At 41.7% G+C, this 26,099-nt stretch overlaps 2 protein-coding genes across 3 annotated transcripts in view; both read right to left on the bottom strand.

Annotated features, from left to right (window-relative positions):
- zmynd12 (zinc finger, MYND-type containing 12) overlaps positions 1–26,099 on the bottom strand; it is a 234,970-nt gene that overhangs the window by 123,911 nt on the left and 84,960 nt on the right. The gene's annotated exons all lie outside the window — the stretch shown is intronic.
- ccdc30 (coiled-coil domain containing 30) overlaps positions 1–26,099 on the bottom strand; it is a 146,761-nt gene that overhangs the window by 65,239 nt on the left and 55,423 nt on the right. For both annotated transcript variants that reach the window (XM_048615040.1, XM_048615041.1), the window contains exons 9-14: positions 18,756–18,845; positions 14,998–15,105; positions 12,572–12,663; positions 7,214–7,397; positions 3,552–3,662; positions 1,186–1,311 (exon numbers count right to left, since the gene is read on the bottom strand). In XM_048615040.1, the coding sequence (XP_048470997.1) occupies positions 1,186–1,311; positions 3,552–3,662; positions 7,214–7,397; positions 12,572–12,663; positions 14,998–15,105; positions 18,756–18,845 (711 nt within the window). The remainder of the gene's footprint in view (positions 1–1,185; positions 1,312–3,551; positions 3,663–7,213; positions 7,398–12,571; positions 12,664–14,997; positions 15,106–18,755; positions 18,846–26,099) is intronic.

Below are 26,099 nucleotides of genomic sequence, written 5' to 3'. Positions count from 1 at the left end.
TTAAATTGAATGTGGAACTCTATCAAGTTATGATTACTCTTCTTAGAGTTTCTTTTATGATAAAGTCATCAATTAATCCTATCTTATTATACATCATCATGTCCAAAATAGCCCAGTCCCTGTAAAGTTCCAGAACATACTAAAAATGGTCTAGTATTCTAAGAAACAGTCTCAAATCACTCTACGAACTCATCATCCAGGTTACCATTGCCAATTTGAACTGTCTAATCAAGTCACCAACAATTACTTCAATATCATTCTTGCAAGCTCTGATGTTTTCTTATTTTATGAGCAAAAACAGAAATTGCTGGGAAAAACTCAGTAGGTCTGTGAAGAGAAAGCAGAGTTAACGGTTTGACTGCTGTTCTGAAGAAGGGTCACTGGACCCAAAACCATTAACTGCTTTCTCTCCACAGATGCTGCCAGAAATTTTCCCTGTAATTTCTGTTTTTGTTTCAGATTTCCAGCATTGGCATTTGTTTTGTTTATTATTTCTTGCTTTATGATCTGTCCTATTGTGCAACTACTGTTAGGTGGCCTAAAACTTACTCCCACCAGTGATTTCTTTCCTTTGCTACTTCTCACCTCCACCCAACAGATCCTACATCTTGGTATTCTGAACCAAGATCATTTCCCATTACTGTACTGATCCTTATTTTTTATTAACAGAGCTATCCTACTATTTCTTTCCTAATATGCTTCCAAAATGTCAAATACCCTTGAATATTCAGGTACCAGCCTTGGCCAACTTGCACCAACATCTCTGTACAGCTATTTAATCAGATTCATTTATTTCTGTTTGTGCTTTCAATTCACCCATCTTGTTATGAATGCTGCAACCATTCAGATAAAGAGCCTTTAATTCTAGGTTTCCCCCATTTGTGCTTACTCTGATCTTATTTACTGGTGCACACTTATGTTTGTACATTCTGTTCCTTCCAGTCACTTTCTGGTTATCATTACATATGTCATAACTCTGTGGTACTCCAAATGTCCTTTCTCTGAAACTTTCCAAATCTCCATTACTAAGTTTTTAAAGCTCGTTCTACAACCCTGTTTATATGATTTACCAGGGCACTGATCCCAGCGCTGTTGAGATGAGGCTGTCCCAATAGTACAGCTCCTTCTTTCTTCTGGTACCAGTGACTGATGAATTAAAATGGAGCAGTTTCCTTACAGCCCTACCTCCTCTGCTCGTACTTTTGACTGCTGGGCATCAGACAGTGCAGTTTCAAGATACTCCCGGTTTTTAACTTCTTCTTCAAGCCTTTGCTGTACGCTCTCCATTGTTGTCTGACTCCTTTTTAACTGCTGTTGAAGATAACGAAACCAGTTATCAGTGTTTGAGTACAATATAAGGCACAATTCTTTTTATTCCAGCTCTTTTTAAAAATACCTCGTTGCAATCTTCCCAAAAATGTTTTCTCCACTTCCCTGTTGCCCCTGACTCCAGTTAAGGCAAATGCCATCAATGCAGTCATCCTTCTTACACCTAGTAAACAAGTATGTTTACTAGGCAGAATCTTGTTCCCAGTCTCTAGATTAAGGTACCAAAGTCAAACAGAATGCCTCTACTGACATCTGGCTGACATCAGTATTTTTCATTATAAAAATGAAATTGAACCTTCACCTTCTGGTCCAGTAATTCAGGTCAGGACAGTTGCATCTTCTCACTGGCTACATTATTTATACTGCACATCGAAGAGGTCTGAAGAATAGAACATTATTCTAAACTGCAAATGCTGAGATTGTTAAATGTATGTCTGAACTGTAAGATATGATCTATGCCAACAGTATAACGCTCTGGCAATTGTTCTTAGTGCACCACTGATTAGAACCATAGAAATGATACAGCTCAAAAGGGGACCATTTGGCCCATTTTGTCCATACTGACAAAGATAGCTTGATGTCCTTTGTAATGCCATCTTCCTGCACATGGTCCATAGCGCTGCAGCTTACAACACTTAAGGTGCAGATCCTAATATTTTTTAAAAGGGTTTTGGGTCTCTGCCTCCACCACCAACTCAGTCAGCAAATTCCAGACACTCACGACCCTCTGCATAAAATTTTTCCCTGTGTCCCCTCTAATCCTTCTGCCACTTAGTTTGAATCTATGATTACTGGTTTTTGAACTCTCTGCTATGGGAAATAGCTTCCTCCTGCCTACTTTATCTTTGCCCCTCTCAATTTTGTCACCCTCTCAGCCTTCTCTATTCCAAGGAAAACAACACCAACCTCTCAGATCTCTCCTTGTAGCTACAGTTCCCTTTGCAACATTATAGTAGATCTCCTCTGCACTTTCTCCAGAGCAATTATGTCATTCCTGTAATGTGGTGACCAGAACTACACACAATACTCCAGTTGTGGCCTCACCAGTTTCTTATACAGTTTCATCATTATATTCTACTTTTGTACTGCTACATTTAAGGACCTATGCACCTATTGTACCTGTACTGCTACATTCAGGGACCTACGCACTTACACTCCAAGATTTCTCACTTCATTTACCCCTTTCTGTATATTACCATTTATTGTGTATTGCCTTTTATAGTCTGATCTCTCTAAATGCATTACCTCAAAGTAATCTGCCACTTTCTTGCCAACATCACCTAACCATCTATAACATTTTGGAGCTTACAGTTATCCCACTACGCAGCCAATTTTCGTGTCATCTGCAAATTTCCCAATTGCGGCCCCACATTAAAGTCAAAATTGCTGAAGTTTAATTGTTTAAAACAAACAGCAGGGATCCTAACACTAAGCGCTGTGGAACACCACTTAAAGCAGCTTTTCATTCGCAAGGACAGCCATCGAGAATTCCTCTTTCAATCCTATTACTAAGCCAACCTTGGATCCAGTTTGACACATTACCCTGTATCCGATGGGCTTTTACTTTTTTGACCAGTCTGCCATGTCAAATGCCTAAAAAAAAATCCATGTAGACAACATCCATTGCACTACACTTATCGATCCTCCTTGTCACTTCCACATGCCTCAAATTTGTAAGGCATGACCTTTCCTGAACAAAGCCATGCTGACTATCCTTGACTAGTCATGTCTTTCTAAGTGACTGATCTCTTAGAACAGATTGTAACAATTTGCTCACCATCAAAAAAAGACTAATTATAGAATAGTTTGGCATTTCCTTTGTAAACAACTGAACTACATTTGCATTCCTCCAGACCTCTGGCACTTCACCGGTGTCTAGTGAAGATTGGAAACGAATCCACAGAGCATCTGCTATTTCCTCCTTGGTCTCGTTCAAAATCTTAGGGAACAATCCATCTGGCCCTGGCACCTTATCCACTTTCAAGGATTCCAACTCCTCCAACACTTTCTCTCTTGTTATGATAATTTTGTCCAACATTTCACACTGCTTCTTTTGGGATTACTATACTCACACCATTCCTTTCCTTTGTGGATACGAAGTTGCTGTTTATGTACGAGTAAAACACCTTTGGGTTTTCCTTTGGCCATTATATATTTCGAGCATTAATTTCCTTATCAAAAATCACAGATTTCACAAATTCACAGATCAGATAAAATCTCACCTCCTGAATATCTTGCTCCTTACTCACAGCGCTGATCACTTCTTGACTTTTTGCTTTAAGCTCCTTATACTTTCTCTTAAGTTTTGCATAATCAGTTTCCATACTGGTGATCTGTGTAGAAATAGAAGAATATCAGAGAAAACACTAGCTTTCTTTTTAAGAAAGGGAAAGGTTGAAAGTACTTCTATGTTAACATGGCAGCAAGGTATACATACATAATCCAACTTAGCCAATAAATTATAAGGTAACCATTCCATTTCCACACAGAGCCTCCTTAGAATTCCCCTCTGCAGCATAAAGTAACCAAAGTATTAGTTCCTTAAATAGCAACATAGATGACGTCTGCTAATCTGCCTCATCCCTGACACTGAGCACAACTACTATGATGCGTAAATTCAAACTGTAACCTTTGCTGCAATACATCAAACTCTATACAGAATTATTGCACTTTAATATCCTACACTCAAATTAGAGGCCTCTATTATTGTACATATAATGCAAATCTGCTGTAGTCTTCATCACAACAAGCAGCCTTCCTTGTTGCAATGGCTTCTATGTAGTACACAGTTACCAGACAATATCTATAACATTAAGCCATCTGCTATGATTTGAACAACCTTAGAGCCGTCTTGTTGTGTGTCATCTTGGAAAATGGCCACATAAATGAAATAACTTCACGAAGGCCGGTGTCCCGTGACCAAGTCATCCTTTATTTACAAGTGTTTAGTGCATGACACTGACCCAGCTAGCTCAGAGCTGGCTCCTAGAGTGAACAGAACCCCTGACACTTCTGTTTATATCTGTCAGCCAGGACTCCCTGATTTGGACCAGGTTCACAGCCCCACTCAGGAAACTCATATTCTATGAGATCCACCTGGCTGATGTCATTCCAATCACTATAAAGGTTCTTTGGAAAAACGGAGCATGGTTCACTAGCAAGACCAAGATTCAAGGTCCAACATCGTGCGTCTGAATCTATGATCATATAGCATGGCTGAGACTTTAATTTTAAGAAAATCAAGTAATTCATTCCATAACAGCTGAAAGGATATGAAAGGATCTGTCTCCTCATCTATGAGCCTTTCAATACGCTCACAAGTTCTAATAGGATCTGAAGCTAGGCCACCAATCTGGAAACCTAGTATTCTTCTTCATTGAATCTGCAAATATGAAGATTAAACAAAGATTTCTCTGTTTGTTTTGAAATTATTTTTGTTGAAAATAATCTCAATTGCATGAGCCAGATTCAGCTAGTTACAATTTCTGAAGCTAAACATTGCCCTGCTAACTATTTGTAATCATCATCTAATTGAAAGCCTCACATATCAATTCTCACAGAACACTGCAATATTTTCTAAAAATTCTTTTTGGGAGGTCTTTGTTTATTAAATTTTGAAGACTTGTATTAGGTAATTTTAAGTCTTCTATTTTCAAGAGAAAACAGGCACAGTGTTCATCCTTTGTCCAACAAAATACAATAAAAAACATAAGGAGACAGGTAAGGAGAATTTTGATTTTTGCAGTGGATTATTGAAGTATGGAATGCATTGCCATGGACTCTAATTGACAAAGATGTTATTGCATCTTTCAAGATATAACGAAAATACAGGCTATTGGGAAAGAACCGGCCACTTTTCATTAAATAAAAATAATTATTCAGTAAAAAAACGAAATTTAAATAACACAAGTAACTTTGTCTGTGCTGTGCTCTGTTGTCTTCCTGCTGCTTTAAAAATGAACTTGAGGTTTCTTTTTTCCTCATTTAGAAATCTACCCCAGTCTTGTTCCAGCCATTTCAACATAAATCTCAACTTGTGCTGAATCCATCTTCAGCTTTCTATACTGTCAGCATTCCTAGTGAACCCATATATCATCCGCTTTTGATGAGTAAAGTTTCTATTGTTAGAATCTTGCCCTCTAGAGTTATTTTCTGAACAACTTGCCTCCAATCTCACTTCATCTTCAGGAGCCTTTTAGATTTTGTATGAGATTAAGATTAGTTTTGACCTTTATAGTCGAACGTTCTAGCAAACACTCAGTTGAGGTTCACACAAGAGTAATAGTACATTAGGCAAAGCCCCTAAGGATTGTAGACATTAATATGAAGCAGAATGCCCTGAGGCTTTGCTCATTGTAGCCGGTGACTTCAACCAGGCCAACCTCACACGTGTGCTCCCAAGATACCATCAACACATTACTGTCCCACCAGAGGCTCAAACACCCTGGACCATTGCTACACAACCATCAAAGACACCTACTCCATCCTCCTCCTTCATTTTGGTAACTCAGACCATAAGGCTGCGCTCCTTCTCCTGGCTTACGAGCAGAAACTGAAGCGTGAGGATCCTGTACAAAAAGCCGTACAGTGCTGGCTTGAGGTAATGGACAAGCTCCTACGTGACTGCTTGAATTGGTGGACTGGTCTATATTCAAGAACTCAGCAGCCAAATGAAATGAGTCTGCCACTACCGTCAAAGACTTCATTAGTAAGTGTGTAGAGGACTGCATGCTAAAGAAGTTAATCGAAGTGTTCCCCAACCAGAAACCATGGATGAATCGGAAGATCCACTCCCGACTGAAGTCCAGCTCTGAGATGTTCCAAGTTGGGTGACCCTGCGCTATACAGGAAACCTATGTACGATCTTCAAAAGCCATCAGGGGCTTCAAGATTTAACACCAGACTAAACTAGAGTCCCAGACTAACCACATGAACACACATCAACTGTGGCAAGACATATGTGATATAATGGGCTTTAAAGTGAAATCATAGAGTCGCTAACAACAATGCATCCCTCCCATTGAATTCATTGCATCCTAAGCTCATTTTGAACAGAAGGTCAGTGAAATGATGTCACCTGTCCCAATAGCCTTGGGTGCCCCTGTACTGTCACCTCTGCACACGTCAGATTGGCCTTCTTGAGAGTGAACTCACAGAAAGCAACTAACCCGGATGGAGTCCCCAGGCTGCTTCCATTGTTCCAACTTTTAAAAAAGAACTCAAGGCCTGACGAAAAGTCAATTAGGCTAGAAACGTTAGCTTGCTCTTTCTCCATGGAGCTGTCTGAACCGCTGTGATCTCTAGCATTTGTTGTTTTCCCAAGGCCTCACAAATTGTTTACTCTCTTAGAGACAGCTCGGTACCTCTGCCTCGGAACCTCTCTTCAAAAAAAAGTACAAAATAACCTCTTAAAATGACAGCATCGTCACACATACCAATAGATTTAAGAACAGCTTCTTCCCCACTGTTATCTGACTTATGAATGGACACTCATATATTGGAGTTGATCTTTCTCTGCACTTTCTCTGTGGCTATAACACTATAATCTGCAATCTGTTCTGTTACCCTGATGTACTTATGTAAAGTATGATTTGTCTGGTTAGCACGCAAAACAATACATTTCACTGTATCTCAGTACATGGGACAGTAATAAATCAAATCAAGTGAGTTAAGTACTGGAGAGAAAGTTGGCAAGAGAAAATGTAATTCAATGCAGATACGATTTCAAAAGTATTCTACTCAGTGGTCAGACATAGGTTGCAAATATTGTCAATTTGCAGTATTGGAGTTATAAATCCACCTAGGAATACCCTTGTCTCACTCAGTGCTACAACTAAATGAAGAGTACACAATAGTTATAATGTCTTGTGATGTCTGGACTAACCTTAGCTTTTAGTACTTCCTTCTCACAGTCAGTGCCATCTCTGGAGCGATTGTGGTGTTCTTCCATAGCCGTCTCGAGTGTCTCATTCCTCAATGTCACCTCTTCGAGATCCTGTTGCAGTCTGTGCATCCTCCGCTGTAGATCATGGTTCTTAGAGTCTAGCCGATTAATCTCATGGTGGCACCTAGAATATACAACAGATGACAAATGTTCTGCTTTGCAATTTCAAATATTCATCTTTCGTCTTCTTGCTTTGGTAGATTCATTAACCTTGTAGAAATCTCCCACAGGTAGCCCTTGATTTTACAGATTGAGGACAAAATTTAATGCCTGCTCTGAAGTCAGTTTGGAGGTGGGAAGGGGCATTTAATAGGGCAAGAGGGTTCCAGGTGGAGATCCTGCTACCAATTTAGGCTGGAGTGGGAAGGCATGTGGACAATTTTTCCACCTTGCTGCAAAGTGAGGCTCTTAGCTGGGCAATTAATGCTGATTTGAGAGCCTCATCCCACAGTTGTTGGCACTTAATCAGAGGTGGGCAGTAATTTTGTCATGTGGGAAGTTCAAAATATGAACCCAGCTATGTTTACCGGTGGGTTTCTGTGGGTGGCAGGGGTTCCTCATTCAAAGGCACCCCATGCTTAATTGCAAGGACCTGGCATTGGGCAAGGGGTGCCTGTTGACAGCTTGGCTTCCACTCCCCTCACCCATGGCATCACCTGCCCTCACCTACGTTTGGGCCGAGTCCCTCAGTGATCCTGGGCCTATTGTTGGGTACACCACTGTCCAGGTGGTACTGCCTGCTACGGGCAGCTTCCAAATTCTGACTGATTGACAACTCTAGGTGGGAAGAGAAGATTTCCCGGGGTATGTGTTCTCCGGGAAGGCCCGCTACTGGCCACTTAAGAGGCACTTCACAACAGTAGGCCTTCACCCAGAGGAGGCAATGTGAGGCTCTTGTTGATTCTCCAGCTGTTGGGTGAGACCCCATTAACATCACTCAGATTGTTGACAAGATGTTCAACTGTGGGGGAGTAACCGAGCCTGATCTTATTCCTGCAGGTATTTACATGCATGCAATTTGTAACAGTAATCACTGAATTGTGACCAGTTTGGAGAACCCATATTAATTTTTCACTAGACTCCAATGTGCCAGACAAGATCAGGAATGGAACCCAAGAACCATGGCTCCATAAGGGTTGGTAATCTTTGCCACGAAGGATATCCATCTGTGACGTTTAAGAAAGGTTGGCATTTACATGGTAATTTATCATATCTTAGAAACTTCACAAAGTGTTTCTTCATAGAATGTACAGCTTTGAAGCCCATTGACTGTTGTGATGCAGGGAAATACAGCATCCAGCACTCCAGATAAGCACATAATGAAATGAATGATCAATTATCTGAATAATTCTGACATCCCAAATGACACTACAGCTTTTCTCATGTTCGTGGAAGGTATTTTTGAATACAGTGATTATAGAGTTATAGAGTCAAACAGCATGGAAACAGACACTTCAGTCCAACTCATTTGTGGCAACTGACATCCAATCTGACTTAGTTCCATTTGCCAGCATTTGGCCCATGTCTCTCTAAACTCTTCCTATTCATGTACCCATCTAGGTGCCTTTTAAATGTTATAATTGCACCTGCCCCCACCACTTCCTCTGGCAGTTCATTCAATACACTCACAACCCTCTACCCCTCAGGTCCTTTATAAACCTTTCCTCTCTCACCTTAAACCTATGTCCTCCAGTTTTGGACTTCCCCATCTTAGGAAAAAGGCCTTAGCTATTCACCCTATCCATGCCCCTCATGATTTTATAAACCTCTATAAGGTTACCCCTCAGTCTCTGACGTGCCAGGGAAAAATGCCCAAATCTATTCAGCCTCTCCCTATAGCTCAAACTCTAATCCTGGCAATATCCTTGTGATTCTTTTCTGCACCCTTTCAAGTTTAACAACATCTTTCCTATCGAAGGACAACGAGAATTGTACATAGCATTCCAAAAGTGGCCTCACCAAATATGCTGTACAGTCACAACATGATATTCCAACTCCGTTACTCAATGCACTGACCAATGAAGGCAAGTGTACCAAACACCTTCTTCACCACCCTGTCTACCTGTGATTCCACTTTCAAAGAACAATGCACCTGCACCTCTAGGTCTTTTTGTTCAGCAACACTCCCCAGGGCACCACCATTAACTGTACAAGTTCAGCCCTGGTTTGCCTTACCAAAATGCAACACCTCACATTTACTTAAATTAAACTCCATCTGCCATTCCTCGGCCCATCTGATCAAGGTCTTGTTGTACTCTAAGATAATCTACTTCATTGTCCACTACACTACCTATTTTCATGCCATCCGCAAACTTACTAATCATGCTTCCTATATTCACATCCAAATCATTTATATAAAAGACGAAAAGCAGAGGACCCAACACTGATCCTCGTGACACACCAGTGCTCACAGGTCTCCAGTCCGACAAACAACCCTTCACCACCACCCTCTGTTCTTCAAGCTTCAAGCCAATTTTGTATCCAATCGGCTAGCTCCCTCTGGATCCCATGTGATCTAACCTTACTAACCAATCTACCATGCAGAACCTTGTTGAATGCTTTGCCAAAGTCCATTTAGACAATATCGACCACTCTGCCTTCATCAATCCTCCTTGTCACCTCTTCAAAACACTCAATTAAGTTAGTGAGACATGATTTCCCACACACAAAGCCATGCTGACTATCTTTAACCAGTCCCTGCCTTTTCAGATGCATGTAAATCCGTCCTTCAGAATCCCCTCCAACAACTCGCCAACCACTGATGTCAGACTCAGGCGTCTATAGTTCCCTGGCTTTTCCTTACCGCCTTTCTTAAATAATGGCAACACATTAGCCATCCTTCAGTCTTCTGGCACCTTACCCGTTATTATCGATGATACAAATATCTCAGCAAGGGGTCCAGCAGTCTCTTCCCTAGCTTCCCACAAAGTTCTGGAAAAACCTGATCTGGTCCCAGGGATTTATCTACCTTTATGTGTTTTAAGACCTCCAGCAGCTCTTCATATGAACTTTTTTCAAGACATCACTATTTATTTCTCCAAGTTCCCTTGCTTCCTAGTCTTTCTCCAAAGTAAATACTGATGCAATATATTTGTTCAGAATCTAACCTATCTCCTGTGGTTTGACACGTAGGGGGTCATGCTAATTTTTAAGGGGCCCTATTCCCTCCCTAGTTACTCTTTTGCCCTTAATGCATTTATAGAATCTCTTTGGATTCTCCTTAACTCTATTTGCCAAAGCTATCTCATGTCCCCTTTGTGCCCTCTTGACTTCCCTTATACTTTTCTACGGATTCACTCGATCCCAGCTGTCTACACCTGATATATGCTAGGTATGTCTTTCTCTTTCTTGACCAGAACCTCAATTTTTCTAGTCATCCAGCACTCCCTACACCTGCCAGCCTTGCTCTTCACACTAACAGGAACATACTCTGAACTCTCATTATCTCTTTCTTAAAGGCCTCCTATTTCTCAACCATCCCTTTACCTGCGAATAGCCTCCCCCAGTCAAAGTTCCTGTCTAATAATGTCAAAATTGAGTTTACTATAACTTAACATTTTGGTTAGTTCTATCCTTTCCCATAACTATTACAAAACTAATAAAATTATGATCACTTGTCCCAAAATGCTTACCCATTGACAACTCAGTCACTTGCCCTGCCTCATTTCCCAACAGAACATCAAGTATTGCTTCTTCTCTAGTCAGTACATCCACATATTGAATAAGAAAGTTTATTTGTACCACACAACGATTCACGCAAACCTGCAATGGGAGATGAGATTGGATTCTCCTCAGAACATGTTCTCCACTGAGGCCGCATATATGTAGCTCATTTGCAGCTGTCCATGTCAGTATTAGAAATGTGGATCCCTTTCAGGGTAAACCTGTAAGAGCTGATTGACAGCAAGTGATGTGCATTGAACTTTGTCATTTCAAACCCTGTATTTCCCCAGTTGGGGTTGGCTTCTGTATAGGGAAAGTGTCCATTGGGGAAAAATGAAAACTACAGTCACAGCTAAATTATAGGAATATACCGGAGTAGGCCATTCAGCTCCTTGAACTTGTTCCACCATTTAATGAGATCATGGCTGACAATAAAACCCTTGTAAATCTCTTATGTGGAGCCTGAGCATTGTCTTCTTGCTTGGGACTCACAGTGGTGGTCGTGGTGTTGGGGGTTGTTTGAAGTGGGTGGTGGTTGGAATGTCAGGAAGCTGGGGACAGGGAAATCTACCAGGAACTCAGGGGAGGGATGTCAGTGGGCAGATAGAAAAAGTAGAAGAATGGGGAGAGGCAATATAAAATAAATAGTACAACGTTAAAAGAGTGCAGGAACAGTGAGACCTACGCATATACAAGTCTTTGTTGGCTTCAGGACAAGTACAGAGATTGTTAAAAGGCTTACAGGATTCTAGGTTTTATTAATCATATAGCACAAACGCGAGGAATTTATGCCAAACCTTTATAATTGGTTAGGCTTTGGAAAAGATGTCAATATCTAACGAAGTGTGGAGGAAATTTACCAGAATGTACCAAAAATTAAAGGTTTAAATCATGTGGACAGACTAGAGAAATGAAAGCTGTTGTTCTTTAAAAAAAAAGTTAAACTATATTGTGTTTCTATCATCAAGAATTGCATTACATTCATGTGTTACTATCAGATTCATCATTTCAATGTCAGGTTCCTATCTACCACTCAATAAACATGAGTTAATTTAAAATCCAGTGGAAGTATTCTAATTTGCAGCAAGTCCCATTCACTTGACCCTAACCTAGCAACATTTCAATTTTAAATTTCCCTCCTTCAGGTTGAAAATCCCTCTATCCTTCACCCCTTTCTCTCTGACATCACTGAGTGTGAATGCTCAACAGGCTCTAAACTTGGGATAGTGAGCTCTGCAGGTGATCTAAATTTGTAAATGTGCACTGTGAGAGTTGCGCATTTCCTAAGCTTAATGCTGAACAATGCACATTCTCTGAATACTGTAGTGTGATTGCTGAGTGCTCTTCATGTGGGTTTATAATCTACCTGCATGTAAAAACAGTAACATTAGCAATGGAGGCTTTGGAACCACTTTGAATGCCTGACATAACTGAATTAAATGACTCAGTACAGATACATTGAATGCCCTACAGCAGGCAGGATCAAATTACACATTCCAAACAAGAGAGAATAAACTTTATTAGAAATCTAGTCCAACCCATTTGTGGTGCAGAAAATGCAGCTTTTTTGGGAGAGGAAAACGCTTATGCTTTCTCCTCCTCCAAAAACCTGGAATTCATAATCTGTTCACAAACCTTCTGTGGAGTTCCTCTGATTTTAGATGGTGAGCATCATGGCCTGAATCTGAGCGCAATGAGTCGGGTTCCACATCTGGTAACGGACATTCCTCAGGTAAAGAAGAGAGATCAATAAAAGTTGGATGGCGAATTGCACTTTACTGACAAGCACAATGCTTACAGCTCAGGTGAAGCCCATTCAGTTCATCAACAAATGCTGCTCCTTCATGCTTTTCCTATATCCTAGTAACTTCTTCTGCCTCAAATATTGAGTCAATTTTACCTCAAAAGATACAAAGGTCTCTGCCTTGGTGACAAGCTGTCAGGGAGAAAAATGAAAGGATACTTTGGCATTGTGAAGGAGGTGCTCGCAAACTTTTAGATTGGATGTGGGGGAACCACAGACTGTTGCTGCTGTGAGTAGTTTTCCATAAGAGAGCACAGGCACGACCGGACATGCACAGGGACTGAAATGAGAAAAACCGTGTCCCGGCAGTAATTAATCTAGGATGAGATGTGCCACAAGGATCGGTGCTGGGTCCACTGCTTTTTGTCATTTATATAAATGACTTGGATGTGAACATAGGTGGTATGGTTCGTAAGTTTGCAGATGACACTAAAATTGGAGGTGTAGTGGACAGTGAAGGAGGTTGCCTCAGAATACAATGGGATCTTGATCAGATGGGTCAATGGGCTGAGGAGTGGCAGATGGAGTTTAATTTAGATAAATGTGAGGTGCTGAATTTTGGAAAGGCAAATCAGGACAGGACTTATACACTTAACGGTAGGGTCTGAGAGAGTGTTGCTGCACAAAGAGACCTTGGAGAGCAGGTTCATAGTTCCTTGAAAGTGGAGTTGCAGGTAGATAGGATAGTGAAGGTGGTGTCTGGTATGCATGTCTTTATTGGTCAATGCATTGCGTACAGGACTTGGGAGGTCATGTTGTGGCCGTACAGGACATTGGTTCGGCCACTTTTGGAGTATTGTGTGCAATTCTGGTCTCCCTCCTATAGGAAGGGTGTTGTGAATCTAGAAAGGGTTCAGAAAAGATTTACAAGGATGTTGCCAGGATTGGAGGTTTTGGGCTGTATGGAGAAGCTGAATAGGCTGGGGCTATTTTGCCTGGTGCGTCAGAGGCTGTGGAGTGACCTTATACAGGTTTATAAAATCATGAGGGGCAGGGATAGGGTAAATAGGCAGGGTCTTTGCCCCAGGGTGGGGGAGTCCAAAACTAGAGGGCATAGTTTTAAGGTAAGAGGGGAAAGATATAAAAGTGATCCAAGGGGCAATTTTTTCACACAGACAGTGGTGCGTATATGGAATGAGCTGCCAGAGGAAGTGGTGGAGGTTGAGGGATATGGGCCAAATGGTGGCAAATGGGTCTAGATTTAAATAGGATATGTGGTCGGCATGGATGGGTTGGACCGAAGGGTCTGTTTCCTTGCTGTATATCTCTATGACTCTGTGACTCTATTACCTCAAACGAGGGATGATCCATTAAAATCTGAGACAGTTGGTCATGCTGCTCTCTTCCTCAACCACCAAATGGTGTAAAGTACTCCATATTCTACTTAAAATATTCTATGTTATCACCAAACAACTTGCAAAATCAAACAGTCTTGCCTACATAATTAGAAATATTGTTAATCTCTTTTTACCTTTCCCTTCTCCCGAATTTATCTGTATTTATATACCTAGATAAATTGCTGCATGCTGACAAGCAACTCCCAGGAAGAAGGTGATCTGAGTATTGGTGGTCTGCTATTCCCACACAGCAACGGTGCTGGTTAGGCCACCATAGCAGAATGCCAAATACACCCCTTCAAAACACAAGTCCTGATCATCAGGGAAATGGGTGGGGCTGGAGCCAAGCTAAACAGTTAGGTTTAACTAACAGTGACCTTGTTTTGCCTGTGGTGATGCACGCTCTGAGGTGACCTAGGTGAAGCAGGCTGCTATTCAGCCTGGGTTTTCCTTGCTACACAGAAAGGAAGGGAAATCTAGCTCCAGCCTTAGGGCCTCTCTTCCCTGTATTTGTTCCCAATCCAGGGCCTCTTATTCCCCATAGCATTCTGGCAGACATCCTATTCCTCAGTTTCTCTCCACTTAACCTGCAAGCAGATGTCTTGCTGAATTAAACTATTCATATTCGCACAGCTCGCTGCTCCTTCAAAAGAGTCAATTTCCTTCCTGAAATTCCTGGTGATAGGTTCAGAAATGAGCCCATCATCAGTAAGTTGAGATCAAAGCTGTGTTGATTGGAGAAACATGTGAAGTGTCATATCTTAAAGACACTGGAATGGATTGTAGCAACCCCACTGTAGACATAGCAAGGACCAAGGATAAAACTTGATACCTACCTAGTCTGCGCAAATCAAGGATACACTCAACCATGCACCTTGATACTGAGCCATGTTGGAATACATGCTTATTTCATCTCTTACCTTACTAGTTGAACGTGAAGATGAAAATATCTTGTGTTTCTTACGAACAGCTGGCACAGGAATCTCTTTTACTGGTTGTGACTGGGAATCCATTTGTTTGGCTGGTTCCTGCTCAGGTAGAATGAGAAAAGATTAAGGAAGTAATTGAGGAGAGACAACAACTATTATTGTGTGATAAAGATAAAAGTAATCTACTACAGATGCTGGAAATTTGAAATGAAAACAAAGAATGCTGGAAATACTCAGAACCTCAGGCTTTACAGAAACACTGTTAATGCTCCAGGTGGACAGGATTTTTCTTCACAACTCATCTCGACTTGAAATGAAAACAGATTTTTATCTTTGAGGCAGATGTCAGGAATCAGAAAAATTTCTGACTTGGTGCCACCAAGGATGGGACTTTCATTGTGCGTGTTGGGGTAACAGATGCAAGCTGCAGTCGGGTCAGGTAGTCCAATGCCTGCTTTCATTTCTTGAAATTTTGTCCCAGTTGCAATAAAACAAAAAGACACTCCAGTCCTCACTTCCCACTGATTCCACATGCCCCACCCACCCATGACAGCCGAGCATGATCCTTGTGCCAGGCTATGGCACCTCTCAATCAAGAACTGCAGAAAGAGGTTTGGCAAAGAACTCAGCCGTCCATTATTCTGCAGGGACATCGAAGCCTACACCCTAAAATTCATTCCTGAAAATCCCAGTTGTTTACTCTGTTGCTGTGTGACTTCCTGAGAATTTCCAGCATTATTACTGAACGACAAGGATGTGGCTTAGTAAGTTCAGAGTGGAGACTTTTCACTGTGATTAAAGGTAAAAGGGCTAGGTTTAAGATGAGTGATTGCCCTGTGGTTAACCACGTACAGCATGAGTACAGAAAGATGACTGTCCTATTCCTAAGAAAGACAAGATTGACAGGAGTGCAATTCCACTTTGCTGACATGAAACATGGTGTGTGAGATGGCTGAATAGTACGGGCTGTAAAATTTCCAACAGGAGAACGGCAACTACATTTAGGCTTTGGAACAAAAAGGGTGAGGAGGGGAAAGGGGTTGGAAGTTTGGAGTTGTAGAGCAAGGAGTGGAAGAGAGATCCAAAGGAGGATAGAGGTTGGAGTCAAGGGCATGGAACGAAGAGAGAGTGCCTGGTGTCCTGGGAGTTGTCAGTAAAAGTTAAAAAAAAAAGAGTTTGAATGAGAAAAGGGCAGGATCCGTACTGTCCAAATATGGGTTCATTTTCAGGGTATTGCTGGCATGGTCCTAACAGCGTTTTGAGTTCACCTGTGTCATTTCAATTACTCCCGCTGAGAGCAGTCTTAGTCATTTTCCTTTACAATGCACAGAAGGGACAGCCAGCTGGCCCTGCAAGCTCAGATGCACCCACAGTGGCAAATACAACAGGACAATAACATGAATAACGTGGTGCCATTGTTTAAATAAGGTGGTAAGGAAAAGCTAGGGAGCTATAGAGTGGTGAGCCTGATGTCAATGGTGGGTAAGTTATTGGACAGGATTCTGAGGTACAGGATTTACATGCATTTGGAAAGGAAGGACTGGTTAGGGATAGTCAGCATGGCTTTGTGTGTAGGAAATCATACTTGACTAACTTGATTGAGTTTTTTGAGGAGATGACAAAGAAGTTTGAAGGCAGAGTAGCAGACTTTGTCTGTATGAACTTCAAGGTGTTCGACAAGATTCCACATGGTAGACGGATTAGCAAGGTTAGATCACATGGAATCCGGAGGAGTTAGCTAAATGGATACATAATTAATTTGAAGATAGGAAATACAGGGTGGTGGTGGAGGGTTATTTTTTTGGATTGGAGGCCTGTGACCAGCGCTGTACCACAGGATTGGTGCTGGTCCACTGCTTTTTATCATTTATAGAAATGATTTGGATGTGAATATAGGAGGTATGATAAATAAGTTTGCAGATGACGCCAAAATGGGTGGTGCAGAGGACAGTGAAGAAGGTTATCTCAGAATACAACAGGACCTTGGTCAGATGGGCAAATGGGCTGAGAAGTGGCAGATGGAGTTTAATTTAGATAAATGTGAGGTGTTGTATTTTGGTAAGGCAAACCAGGGCAAGACTTGTACAGCTAATGGTAGGGCTCTGTGGAATGTTGCTGAGCGAAGAGACCCGGGGTGCAGCTGCATAATTACTTGAAAGTGGAGTTGTAGGGAGATAGGGTGGTGAAGAAGGCATTTGGCATGCTTGCCTTCGTTGGTCAGTGGATTGAATATAGGGGTTGGCATGTCATGTTGCAGCTGGACAGGGCATTGGTTAGGCTACATTTGAAATACCGTATGCAATTCTGGTCTCCCTGCTATAGGAAAGATGTTGTTAAACTTGAAAGGGTTCAGAAAAGATTTACAAGGACGTTGCTGGGATTGGAGGGTTTGAGCTACTGGGAGAGGCTGAATAGTTTGGGGCTTTTATCCCTGGAGCATCGGAAGCTGATAGATGACCTAATAGAGGTTTCTCAAATCATGAAGGGTATGGATAGGGTGAATAGCCAAGGTCTTTTTTCCAGGGTAGGGGACTCCAAAACTAGATAGCACAGGTTTAAGGTGAGAGGAGAAATTTTTAAAAGGGATCTGAGGGGCAACATTTTCACTCAGAGGGTGGTACATGTGTGGAATGAGCTGCCAGAGGCAGTGATGGAGGTGGGTACAATTATGACATTTAAAAGGCAACTGGATGGGTATGTGAATAGGAAGGGTTTAGAGGGATCTGGGCCAAATACTGGCAAATGGATCTAGATCAATTTAGGATATCTGGTCGGCATGGACAAGTTGGGCTGAAGGGTCTGTTTCCATACTGTATAACTCTATGACTCTATGATTGGAATGATTATTTGTAACACCACAATAACATCGTGAATACAAACGTAGCCAGTAAAGTCAGCTGGCTGCAACAGGCCATTTCACCATGCCAGGATGCATTTGAGCATAGGCCGCTGATGTCACCAGGCTGGGGGTAAGGAGGAGGTGGACGGCTGACGAAGAGGAGCTTCTCCTCCCTGATGGTAACTGCAGAGTAGGCCCCTCAGATGCTGTGCTCAGCTTGCACCACTGTCACCTTACTGACTGGCCCTCTCCAGCTACCATAACACCCTAGGGAGAAGCCCCAGGACGCTGAGCCCAGGGCCAGGGCTGCTGCTATGCCCCCTCAGCATAAACTGACATGCCAACTTTGAAACTAGATGCTGATTTCCGTCACTTTTGAATTATGTCGTGTTCCTCTTCATGCAGGTGCATTCTGTGTGTTACCTAGAGGTGGTGTTTGCAGCATGTGCAAATCAACTACCGTTTTTACAATGAGTTAATCAGCAAACCTAACTCCACCATAATCTTACCAGATATTCCACCTTCATGCTATGTTCATCAGCTTAAACTCCACAATGACACACTCTGTCTCAGCTCAGTCCATAAAGCAGCCATACTCCACAAGCAACCCAATGACCAGCTCACTCAAAAAGAAACACATCCCTTCGTTGATCCCACTTAACTCCATGCTGAACTAACCAAATACCTACCTCTAATTTGAACCCACTAGCTACCCAGCTCCATGATGAATTTAGCAGCCATCTTCCTCTATCCTGAGCCTATTAGTTTGACTACTTTGTTGAAACCTAACCATAACATCAGTTAAAACCTAACCATAACATACAACAGGACGGAGGGTGGGGTGTCGGAGATTACGATCTAGTAGACATTATATAAACTCAGACTTGCTCAAGATCTTTCCAGTAATTACCTTATTTTCCGGTTTCAGCTGATTCATTTTATTCTGCAGACCACTGGGTTGTTGTGCCTGAGATGGCTGGACCTTTTGAAGGTTTTCAACCTATTGAGACACAACATAAAATATAGATCATTATACTGAAACATAAATTGAAATGAAGAGAGAATTAAGAAGATAGAAGAAAGTTTTAAAAAAAAAGTTGCAAGAGTGAGAGGAAAGGTGACAGAACAAGAAACAGAGTTGAAAGAAAGGAAGAAGACACAAGAGATAAATGTCAATGATTCCCCGTAATGCTCAAGGAATAATTAATAGGTGCATCAGGTGGGCCACAGATATTTATAATGCAGGAGACTGCCCAAATCCAAGAAATTCAAATTGACACATGACAAAGAGAATTCTAATAAAGAGGATTCATACAATGATGAGTCAGAACAAATTATACTGGTCACAAGTCCTGTGACAAATGCATTAGTTGTGGACTCTTCCACCTGTGTAGTGCTAGATAGTAATTGCACTTTGACAGTATATGGAACAGTGGTTAATATGTTTTCTTGATTTATGCAGTCGTGAGGGTTCATACAACATTAAGGATATAAAAGTATCAGTTGTTTCATGGTTTTATTGAGTTTATTAAAAGAAGCAATAATTCCCGAAGCAAGTTCAATTGCTGGAGGAAGCCATTCTAAAAGTATTGAAACAGTTTTTAATGAGATACCTATGCTGTTGAGCGTACTTGAATGAAACTTGATAAGGAACATAAAAGGATAATGCAGATAATTCACTCCCATTAATTGGAAGATATTGTCCTCATCAACTTGTCTATGAGTGAAATTTCATATTGCCTTATGTGCAGTGCAGTATTTCTCCTGCTCTTGAAAACAATAGAAATAGTCCATTTGCATGCAAAAAGATAGGCTTTCATGACTGCTGAGTTCTTGGATAAAACGTGGAGAGCATCAAGGCATTATGTAAGACCATGTGAAATCAAATCTAGTTCAGGATACTTGGTGCCTTATCAAAGAGGGTCATGTGAAGAACCATACTTGCCAAATGTGGCAATCAAATCATTCATGCTTCATGAGTAATCAGAATTAATTATAAAATTTCACACAGACTCTAAGCATCCATTTGAGGTAAACAAGGCATCTTGTATCTCCAGTGTGCGTGTTTAATGTTGAAGGTGCTGAAGAACATCTTAAAATGTAACTCTGTTACACCCCTCACAGATGTTTCCAGGCCTGCTGAGTTATTCAAATGTTTTCTGTGTTTATTACTAAAGGAAATTAGATATTCAGACAGAGTTTGGAATGAATTCCTAGGTATTGGATGGGAGGAAGGTAGCCTCGTTGCACTGGTGGATATACACTGACAAAAATCCTTCGAGACAGCACTGGTAAGGCTAAAGCAAGGCTGGTTGCTGGAGGTTTTGAAGAATGATTGGGTGAAACAGCTGATGGAAAATAAACTGCAAATCTTTTTGCCACATTCTCATGGGAGTATCAATTGTAATAAAAGCCACACATCTGCACAGTGATGCATAAGGTCATTGGTATCATAAAGAAAAGTTTTCAGGCATCTTTGTGATGTATGATGATTTCAAAAAGAGTGGCACTGTCGAATTTGATAAATGTATTATTAATTAAAATTATTAGAGTAGGATTTGAAATTAGGAATCAGCATGTAGAGTTTTTAAACATATTGCAGATATTAAGCAGAACAGGTCTAGAATATATTAACTTAAAAATGTTATTTTGAGAGCGTTAGTCACATCTCTGTTATTTGTTTTAGACTCTCATTATAAGCTGACATTATATCAAATAAAGAGACAGAATAATTGGAAATTTGAATTGATCAGTTGAACTGGTTCAGTTAATTTTGATGTGTTGGAGTTAAGAACTATGGTAAAACACCTTAAAGGTCAAGAATATTTGAAAGGCAAGTAAAATACTTAAAGAAAAATTCAGAGATGTATATAGAGATAGTAGGAACTGCAGATGCTGGAAAATCTGAGATAACAAGGTTTAGAGCTGGATGAACACAGCAGGCCAAGCAGCATCATAGGAGCAGGAAGGCTGACGTTTCGGGCCTAGACCCTTCATCAGAAATGGGGGAGGGGGAGGGGGTTCTGAAATAAATAGGGAGAGAGGGGGAGGCGGATAGAAGATGGATAGAGGAGAAGATAGGTAAAGAGGAAACAGACAGGTCAAAGAGGCGGGGATGGAGCCAGTAAAGGTGAGTGTAGCTGGGGAGGTAGGGAGGAGATAGGTCAGTCCAGGGAGGACGGACAGGTCAAGGGGGCGGGATGAGGTTAGTAGGTAGGAAATGGGAATGTGGCTTGAGGTGGGAGGAGGGGATAGGTGGGAGGAAAAACAGGTTAGGGAGGCGGGGACGAGCTGGGCTGGTTTTGGGATGCGGTAGGGGGAGGGGAGATTTTCGTTTTTCAAGGACCGCAACATCCCCCCCTCAGTGGTCGAGAACGCCCTCCACCGTGTCTCCCGCATTTCCCGCAACTCATCCCTCACACCCCGTCCACGCAATAAGAACCAAAAAAGAATCCCCCTCATCCTCACGTACCACCCCACCAACCTCCGGATCCAACGCATCATCCTCCGACACTTCCGCCATCTGTAATCCGACCCCACCACCAAAGACATCTTCCCCTCCCCACCCTTATCTGCTTTCCGGAAGGACCACTCTCTCCATGACTCCCTTGACCGCTCCACACTCCCCTCCAGCTCCACCACACCCAGCACTTTTCCCTGCAACCGCAGGAAGTGCTACACCTGCCCCCACACTTCCTCCCTCACTCCCATCCCCGGCTCCAAGAGGACTTTCCACATCAAGCAGATGTTCACCTGCACATCTGCTAATGTGGTATACTGCATCCGCTGTACCCATTGTGGCCTCCTCTACATCGGGGAAACCAAGCGGAGGCTTGGGGACCACTTTGCAGAACACCTACGCTCGGTTCACAATAAACAACTGCACCTCCCAGTCACGAACCATTTCAACTCCCCCTCCCATTCCTCAGACGACATGTCCATCCTGGGGCTCCTGCAGTGCCACAATGATGCCACCCGAAGGTTGCAGGAACAGCAACTCATATTCCGCTTGGGAACCCTGCAGCCCAATGGTATCAATGTGGATTTCACAAGCTTCAAAATCTCCCCTGCCCCACCGCATCCCAAAACCAGTCCAGCTCGTCCCTGCCTCCCTAACCTGTTCTTCCTCCCACCTATCCCCTCCTCCCACCTCAAGCTGCACCCCCATTTCCTACCTACTAACCTCATCCCGCCCCCTTGACCTGTCTGTCCTCTCTGGACTGACCTATCTCCTCCCTGCCTCCCCACCTACACTCACCTTTACTGGCTCCATCCCCGCCTCTTTGACCTGTCTGTTTCCTCTCCACCTATCTTCTCCTCTATCCATCTTCTATCCGCCTCTCCCTCTCTCCCTATTTATTTCAGAACCCCCTTCCCCTCCCCCATTTCTGATGAAGGGTCTTGGCCCGAAACATCAGCCTTCCTGCTCCTATGATGCTGCTTGGCCTGCTGTGTTCATCCAGCTCTATACCTTGTTATCTCAGAGATGTATATACTTGGGTTGCCATGCTTAGGTGACACAAAGAATATGAACCTGTTCATTTTTAGTGAATGCTCCACGTGTTATTCTTTGTGATGGATATTCTAGTTCAGCTGGTTTCATAATATTTCAGCAAAATATTACAGCATCCGCAGTTCTTTTGGTTTTTATTTCATATGGTTTAAAATGGGTAATGACTTTTAGCTAAGAAGTATTATGCAGGGAGTACCCTTAATTGATACAAAATGAGGTTTCTGTCCCTATCTTGGAGGAAATCCCACCCAAGAGAGCTGCTGGCCAGTATGATTGGTAATTGTGTAGTCCCAGTGCTGGGAACTATTGAGACTCCAATGAATTCCCAAGGAAGAGGAGTTTGAAGTTAGGACTCAAAAGTAAATCTCGTTGTCTGGGTCTGGCTGGGAGGGCAGGGTTGGATATTGGGGAAACAATGGGAAGGCCATCTTCTGTATTTTGAGACGCCGCCTTTAATTACAGCAGTGGGTGACTGTAAAATTCAGCTCTTAATGTCACCTAGCTTGTGAATTCGATAAGAAAATTGTACATTAGCAGGAAATTTAGCTAATCTAGATAAACATTAACACAAAGCTACAACTTTCCAATTATGCATCTGAATATTTCTTTGGAGCTTTGTACCAGCCAGGGAACCATATAAATCTCGAGCAAAAACAGAAGTTGTTGGAAAAGTTCAGCAGGCCTGGCAGCATCTGTGAAGAAAAAAATCAGAATTAATGTTTCGGGTCCGGTGAACCTTCCTCGGAACATAGTTTGAGAAAGTGTCACCGGTCCCCAAACGTTAACTCTGATTTTTTTCTTCTCAGATGCTGCCAGACCTGCTGAGCTTTTCTATCAACTTCTGTTTTTGTTCCTGATTTACAGCATCTGCAATTCTTTTCGTTTTTATTAACCACATAAATCTCTCTTTACATCTTGAAAAAGAGGTTTGGTGAGCTGATATTTTCAGAATAATGCAATATAGTTAACATCCATCATATTTCCTTTAAATTAATTTACAAGAATAAGACAAAAGAATGCAAGTTTACAGCAAAAAGAGGTCAATTTAGAACAAGTACCAGAAAATCCTTCATACATAGCGTAATGAAGACAAAAATCCTTTGGAATGTTTCAGTGGATAAATTTAAGTGGTCTAAATGGTTTTAAAACAGAATTCAGGATTATTAGTCCCATCACTGTGGATTAACCTCATGGTTATCTTCTTTGCACCACTTTCAGAGCTTTTATTTTCATCTTGTGTATCAATCCCAGAACTGAAAACAAGTTGTGACCTGACCAGAAGATAATGCAGCTTCAGCACAGCAGTCTTAATCCCATATTCTTTGTCCTCTCACCATATTTCTCATTTTTCCATCACTTCCATTTTCACTCACCAACCTTCCCATCTCACCTCCTGATTTTTCAGTAAGGTTTCACATTCTGTTTGCTTTGTGAATTGCTAATTGGCAATGGCTGGATATGTCACCTCCACATTCTTTGTCTCTCTCTCAGCTAGTTTAACACTATTCATTCGGTATATTCCCCATTTTTTTCTTCGGAGGCCTTGCACTTACTCCTTTAAAATGTCACCTATCATGGTGCTACCTACTAGTAAATATTGTCTTGGTTTTCCTCCAGTGCTTTTGCCATTCCATTACACTGTACTACACCTCTTAACTTGGTTTCATTTGTGAATTTGACTGACTTACATTGTCTTTTGGAATGAGAAATAGTAGGTGTATGTTTGTTTCAAAGCCTTTGTACTCAATTGTGATCAAGTGTTAAGTCAGTATATCAGACTTCATTCCTATCCTTGCATTTAGGTTCTGACTATTCTTGGTCCAGTTTATTCCCATCAGAGATCTTACATCAGGCCGGAAATTATGGTGGGACATGGACATATTGGATCGTAGCTTTCCTTCAGAGTTTCCACAGTGCTTTATTAGGGCAGAGATCCAACTACCACAATCAATGTCAGAGAGCATGGTCAGGACGAGAGTTTCCATCTGATAATCCACCAGCAAGCCAGTTAATTTGGTAAAAGTACAAGCACACCACCCTACTGTTATTTGCACTGAGTACTTTAGGATCCTGGCTTGGATTGTGGCCTGGACCCCAAAAGACGTTTTGTAAAGTTATGCATTTTTCAGAATGGAAAGAGTGACAGTATTCCCTTTGAATAGGAAACCTCATTGAATTGACGGGCACCATGATGCGCCCACCAGTAAACATTTTTTTGAGGAATCCTCCCTAACACTGCATACTCCAGTGGGTTTCCCATTTGGGAGCCTTGCTGCACACATCTTGCCACAAAGACCCTATTATTGCATCCGTAGATTTGGGAGCCTTTGTAATTAATTCATCTTCAGTATTAATCCTGTTGGATCTTTACAGGGTCTTGAATCTTCTTTGATAATCTCTAGCTGTAATACTGGAAGACTTTTGATACTTTGTACGTTGGCTTCTATAGCTTCATATTTCTAGTTCTTTCTTAGTTGTCCAAGTGACATTATTTTTAAAAAAACTTAGTTTTCTGTATTCCTCCCTTCCATACTGTTGTAGTATTTGTATTATGTACTTGCCTCACTCAGTATTGTCTTATAAAGCCTTATTAGGGTCACAGTTCTTTACCAAGATCTTATCCTAGATGCCTCATTGTATCTTATTAGAAGTTTTCTATTCATTATCCATTTAGTTGCTCTTGACTATTAGCCAGAAACAATCAGTTTGCTCCTCCTGTTTTGAACTTGGCCCTTTTAACGATGTAAACTTTGGTACTGGTTTACAGATCATGTTATCCTGATCATGAGAGTAATTTGGAAAGAAACTTTTGTATTTTTTGTGGAGTGATTATATAAACATTTATAGCACAGAAAGATGCGATTTAGCAGAATAAATTTGGAATAATCTAGCAAAGTACGGAGACAGGCACAACGGGCTAAATTTCAAAAATTCTCTGCTGTAAGCTTCTATGTCCTTGTGTTAATGTTTTGATTGTATTGATTGTAACGAGGTCTGCTAGGTTGACCTCATGGAATATGAGTTCTCTCATTGGAGATGTTAATCTGGTCCACTCAGGGAGCACTGGCAGACAGATAAGAACAGAAGCGTCAGGCATCTGATTCACTCTGAGAGCTGGCTCTGAGGGAGCAGGATCACTGTCAAGGACTCTCCACATGTAAATAAAGGGTGACTTGGTGACGGGATACCAGCCTCTGTGGAGTTATTTCAGTGATAATGACAGAAAAGCATGCTCCTAAAGAAATTCTCTCACAACAGCCATCTTTGAGGTAGGATAAGCATTTCTGGCATCGTCATTATTTGGAAAGCTTTGACTAGTTTGATCCTGTCACCGAAGACAGGGCCCAGTATGTGGAAAGAATGCATTATTTTTTCTGGGCAAATAACTTTGGGGCTGATGAAAAGCATTAAGTAATTCTCCTGACAGCTTGTCAATCTGCAGCTTTTTTTGGTTGTTAGGAGCCCAACTTTCCCTGAGGCACCAGATACTAAAATGTTTCAAGACTGACAACTTGGTTAAGGAATATAACAATGCCAAGGCTCCTTTAATTCTGAGACGCTATTGGTTTTACTCAATAATTCGAGAGCAGAGTAATCCATATTGAGACTTTAGACTAGGTTGAGACAACTGGCACAGGCATGTGACTTTTGTTTAACCCTTAACGAGACACACAGACCATTTGGTATGTGGGATTAATGATGTAACCATGCAAAAGCACTTACTAGCTGAAGCCGAACTGG

The sequence above is a fragment of the Rhincodon typus genome, chromosome 31 (assembly GCF_021869965.1).
Source record: "Rhincodon typus isolate 14 chromosome 31, sRhiTyp1.1, whole genome shotgun sequence".
Taxonomy (NCBI): domain Eukaryota; kingdom Metazoa; phylum Chordata; class Chondrichthyes; order Orectolobiformes; family Rhincodontidae; genus Rhincodon; species Rhincodon typus.
This window is presented reverse-complemented; position numbering and strand designations above follow the sequence as displayed.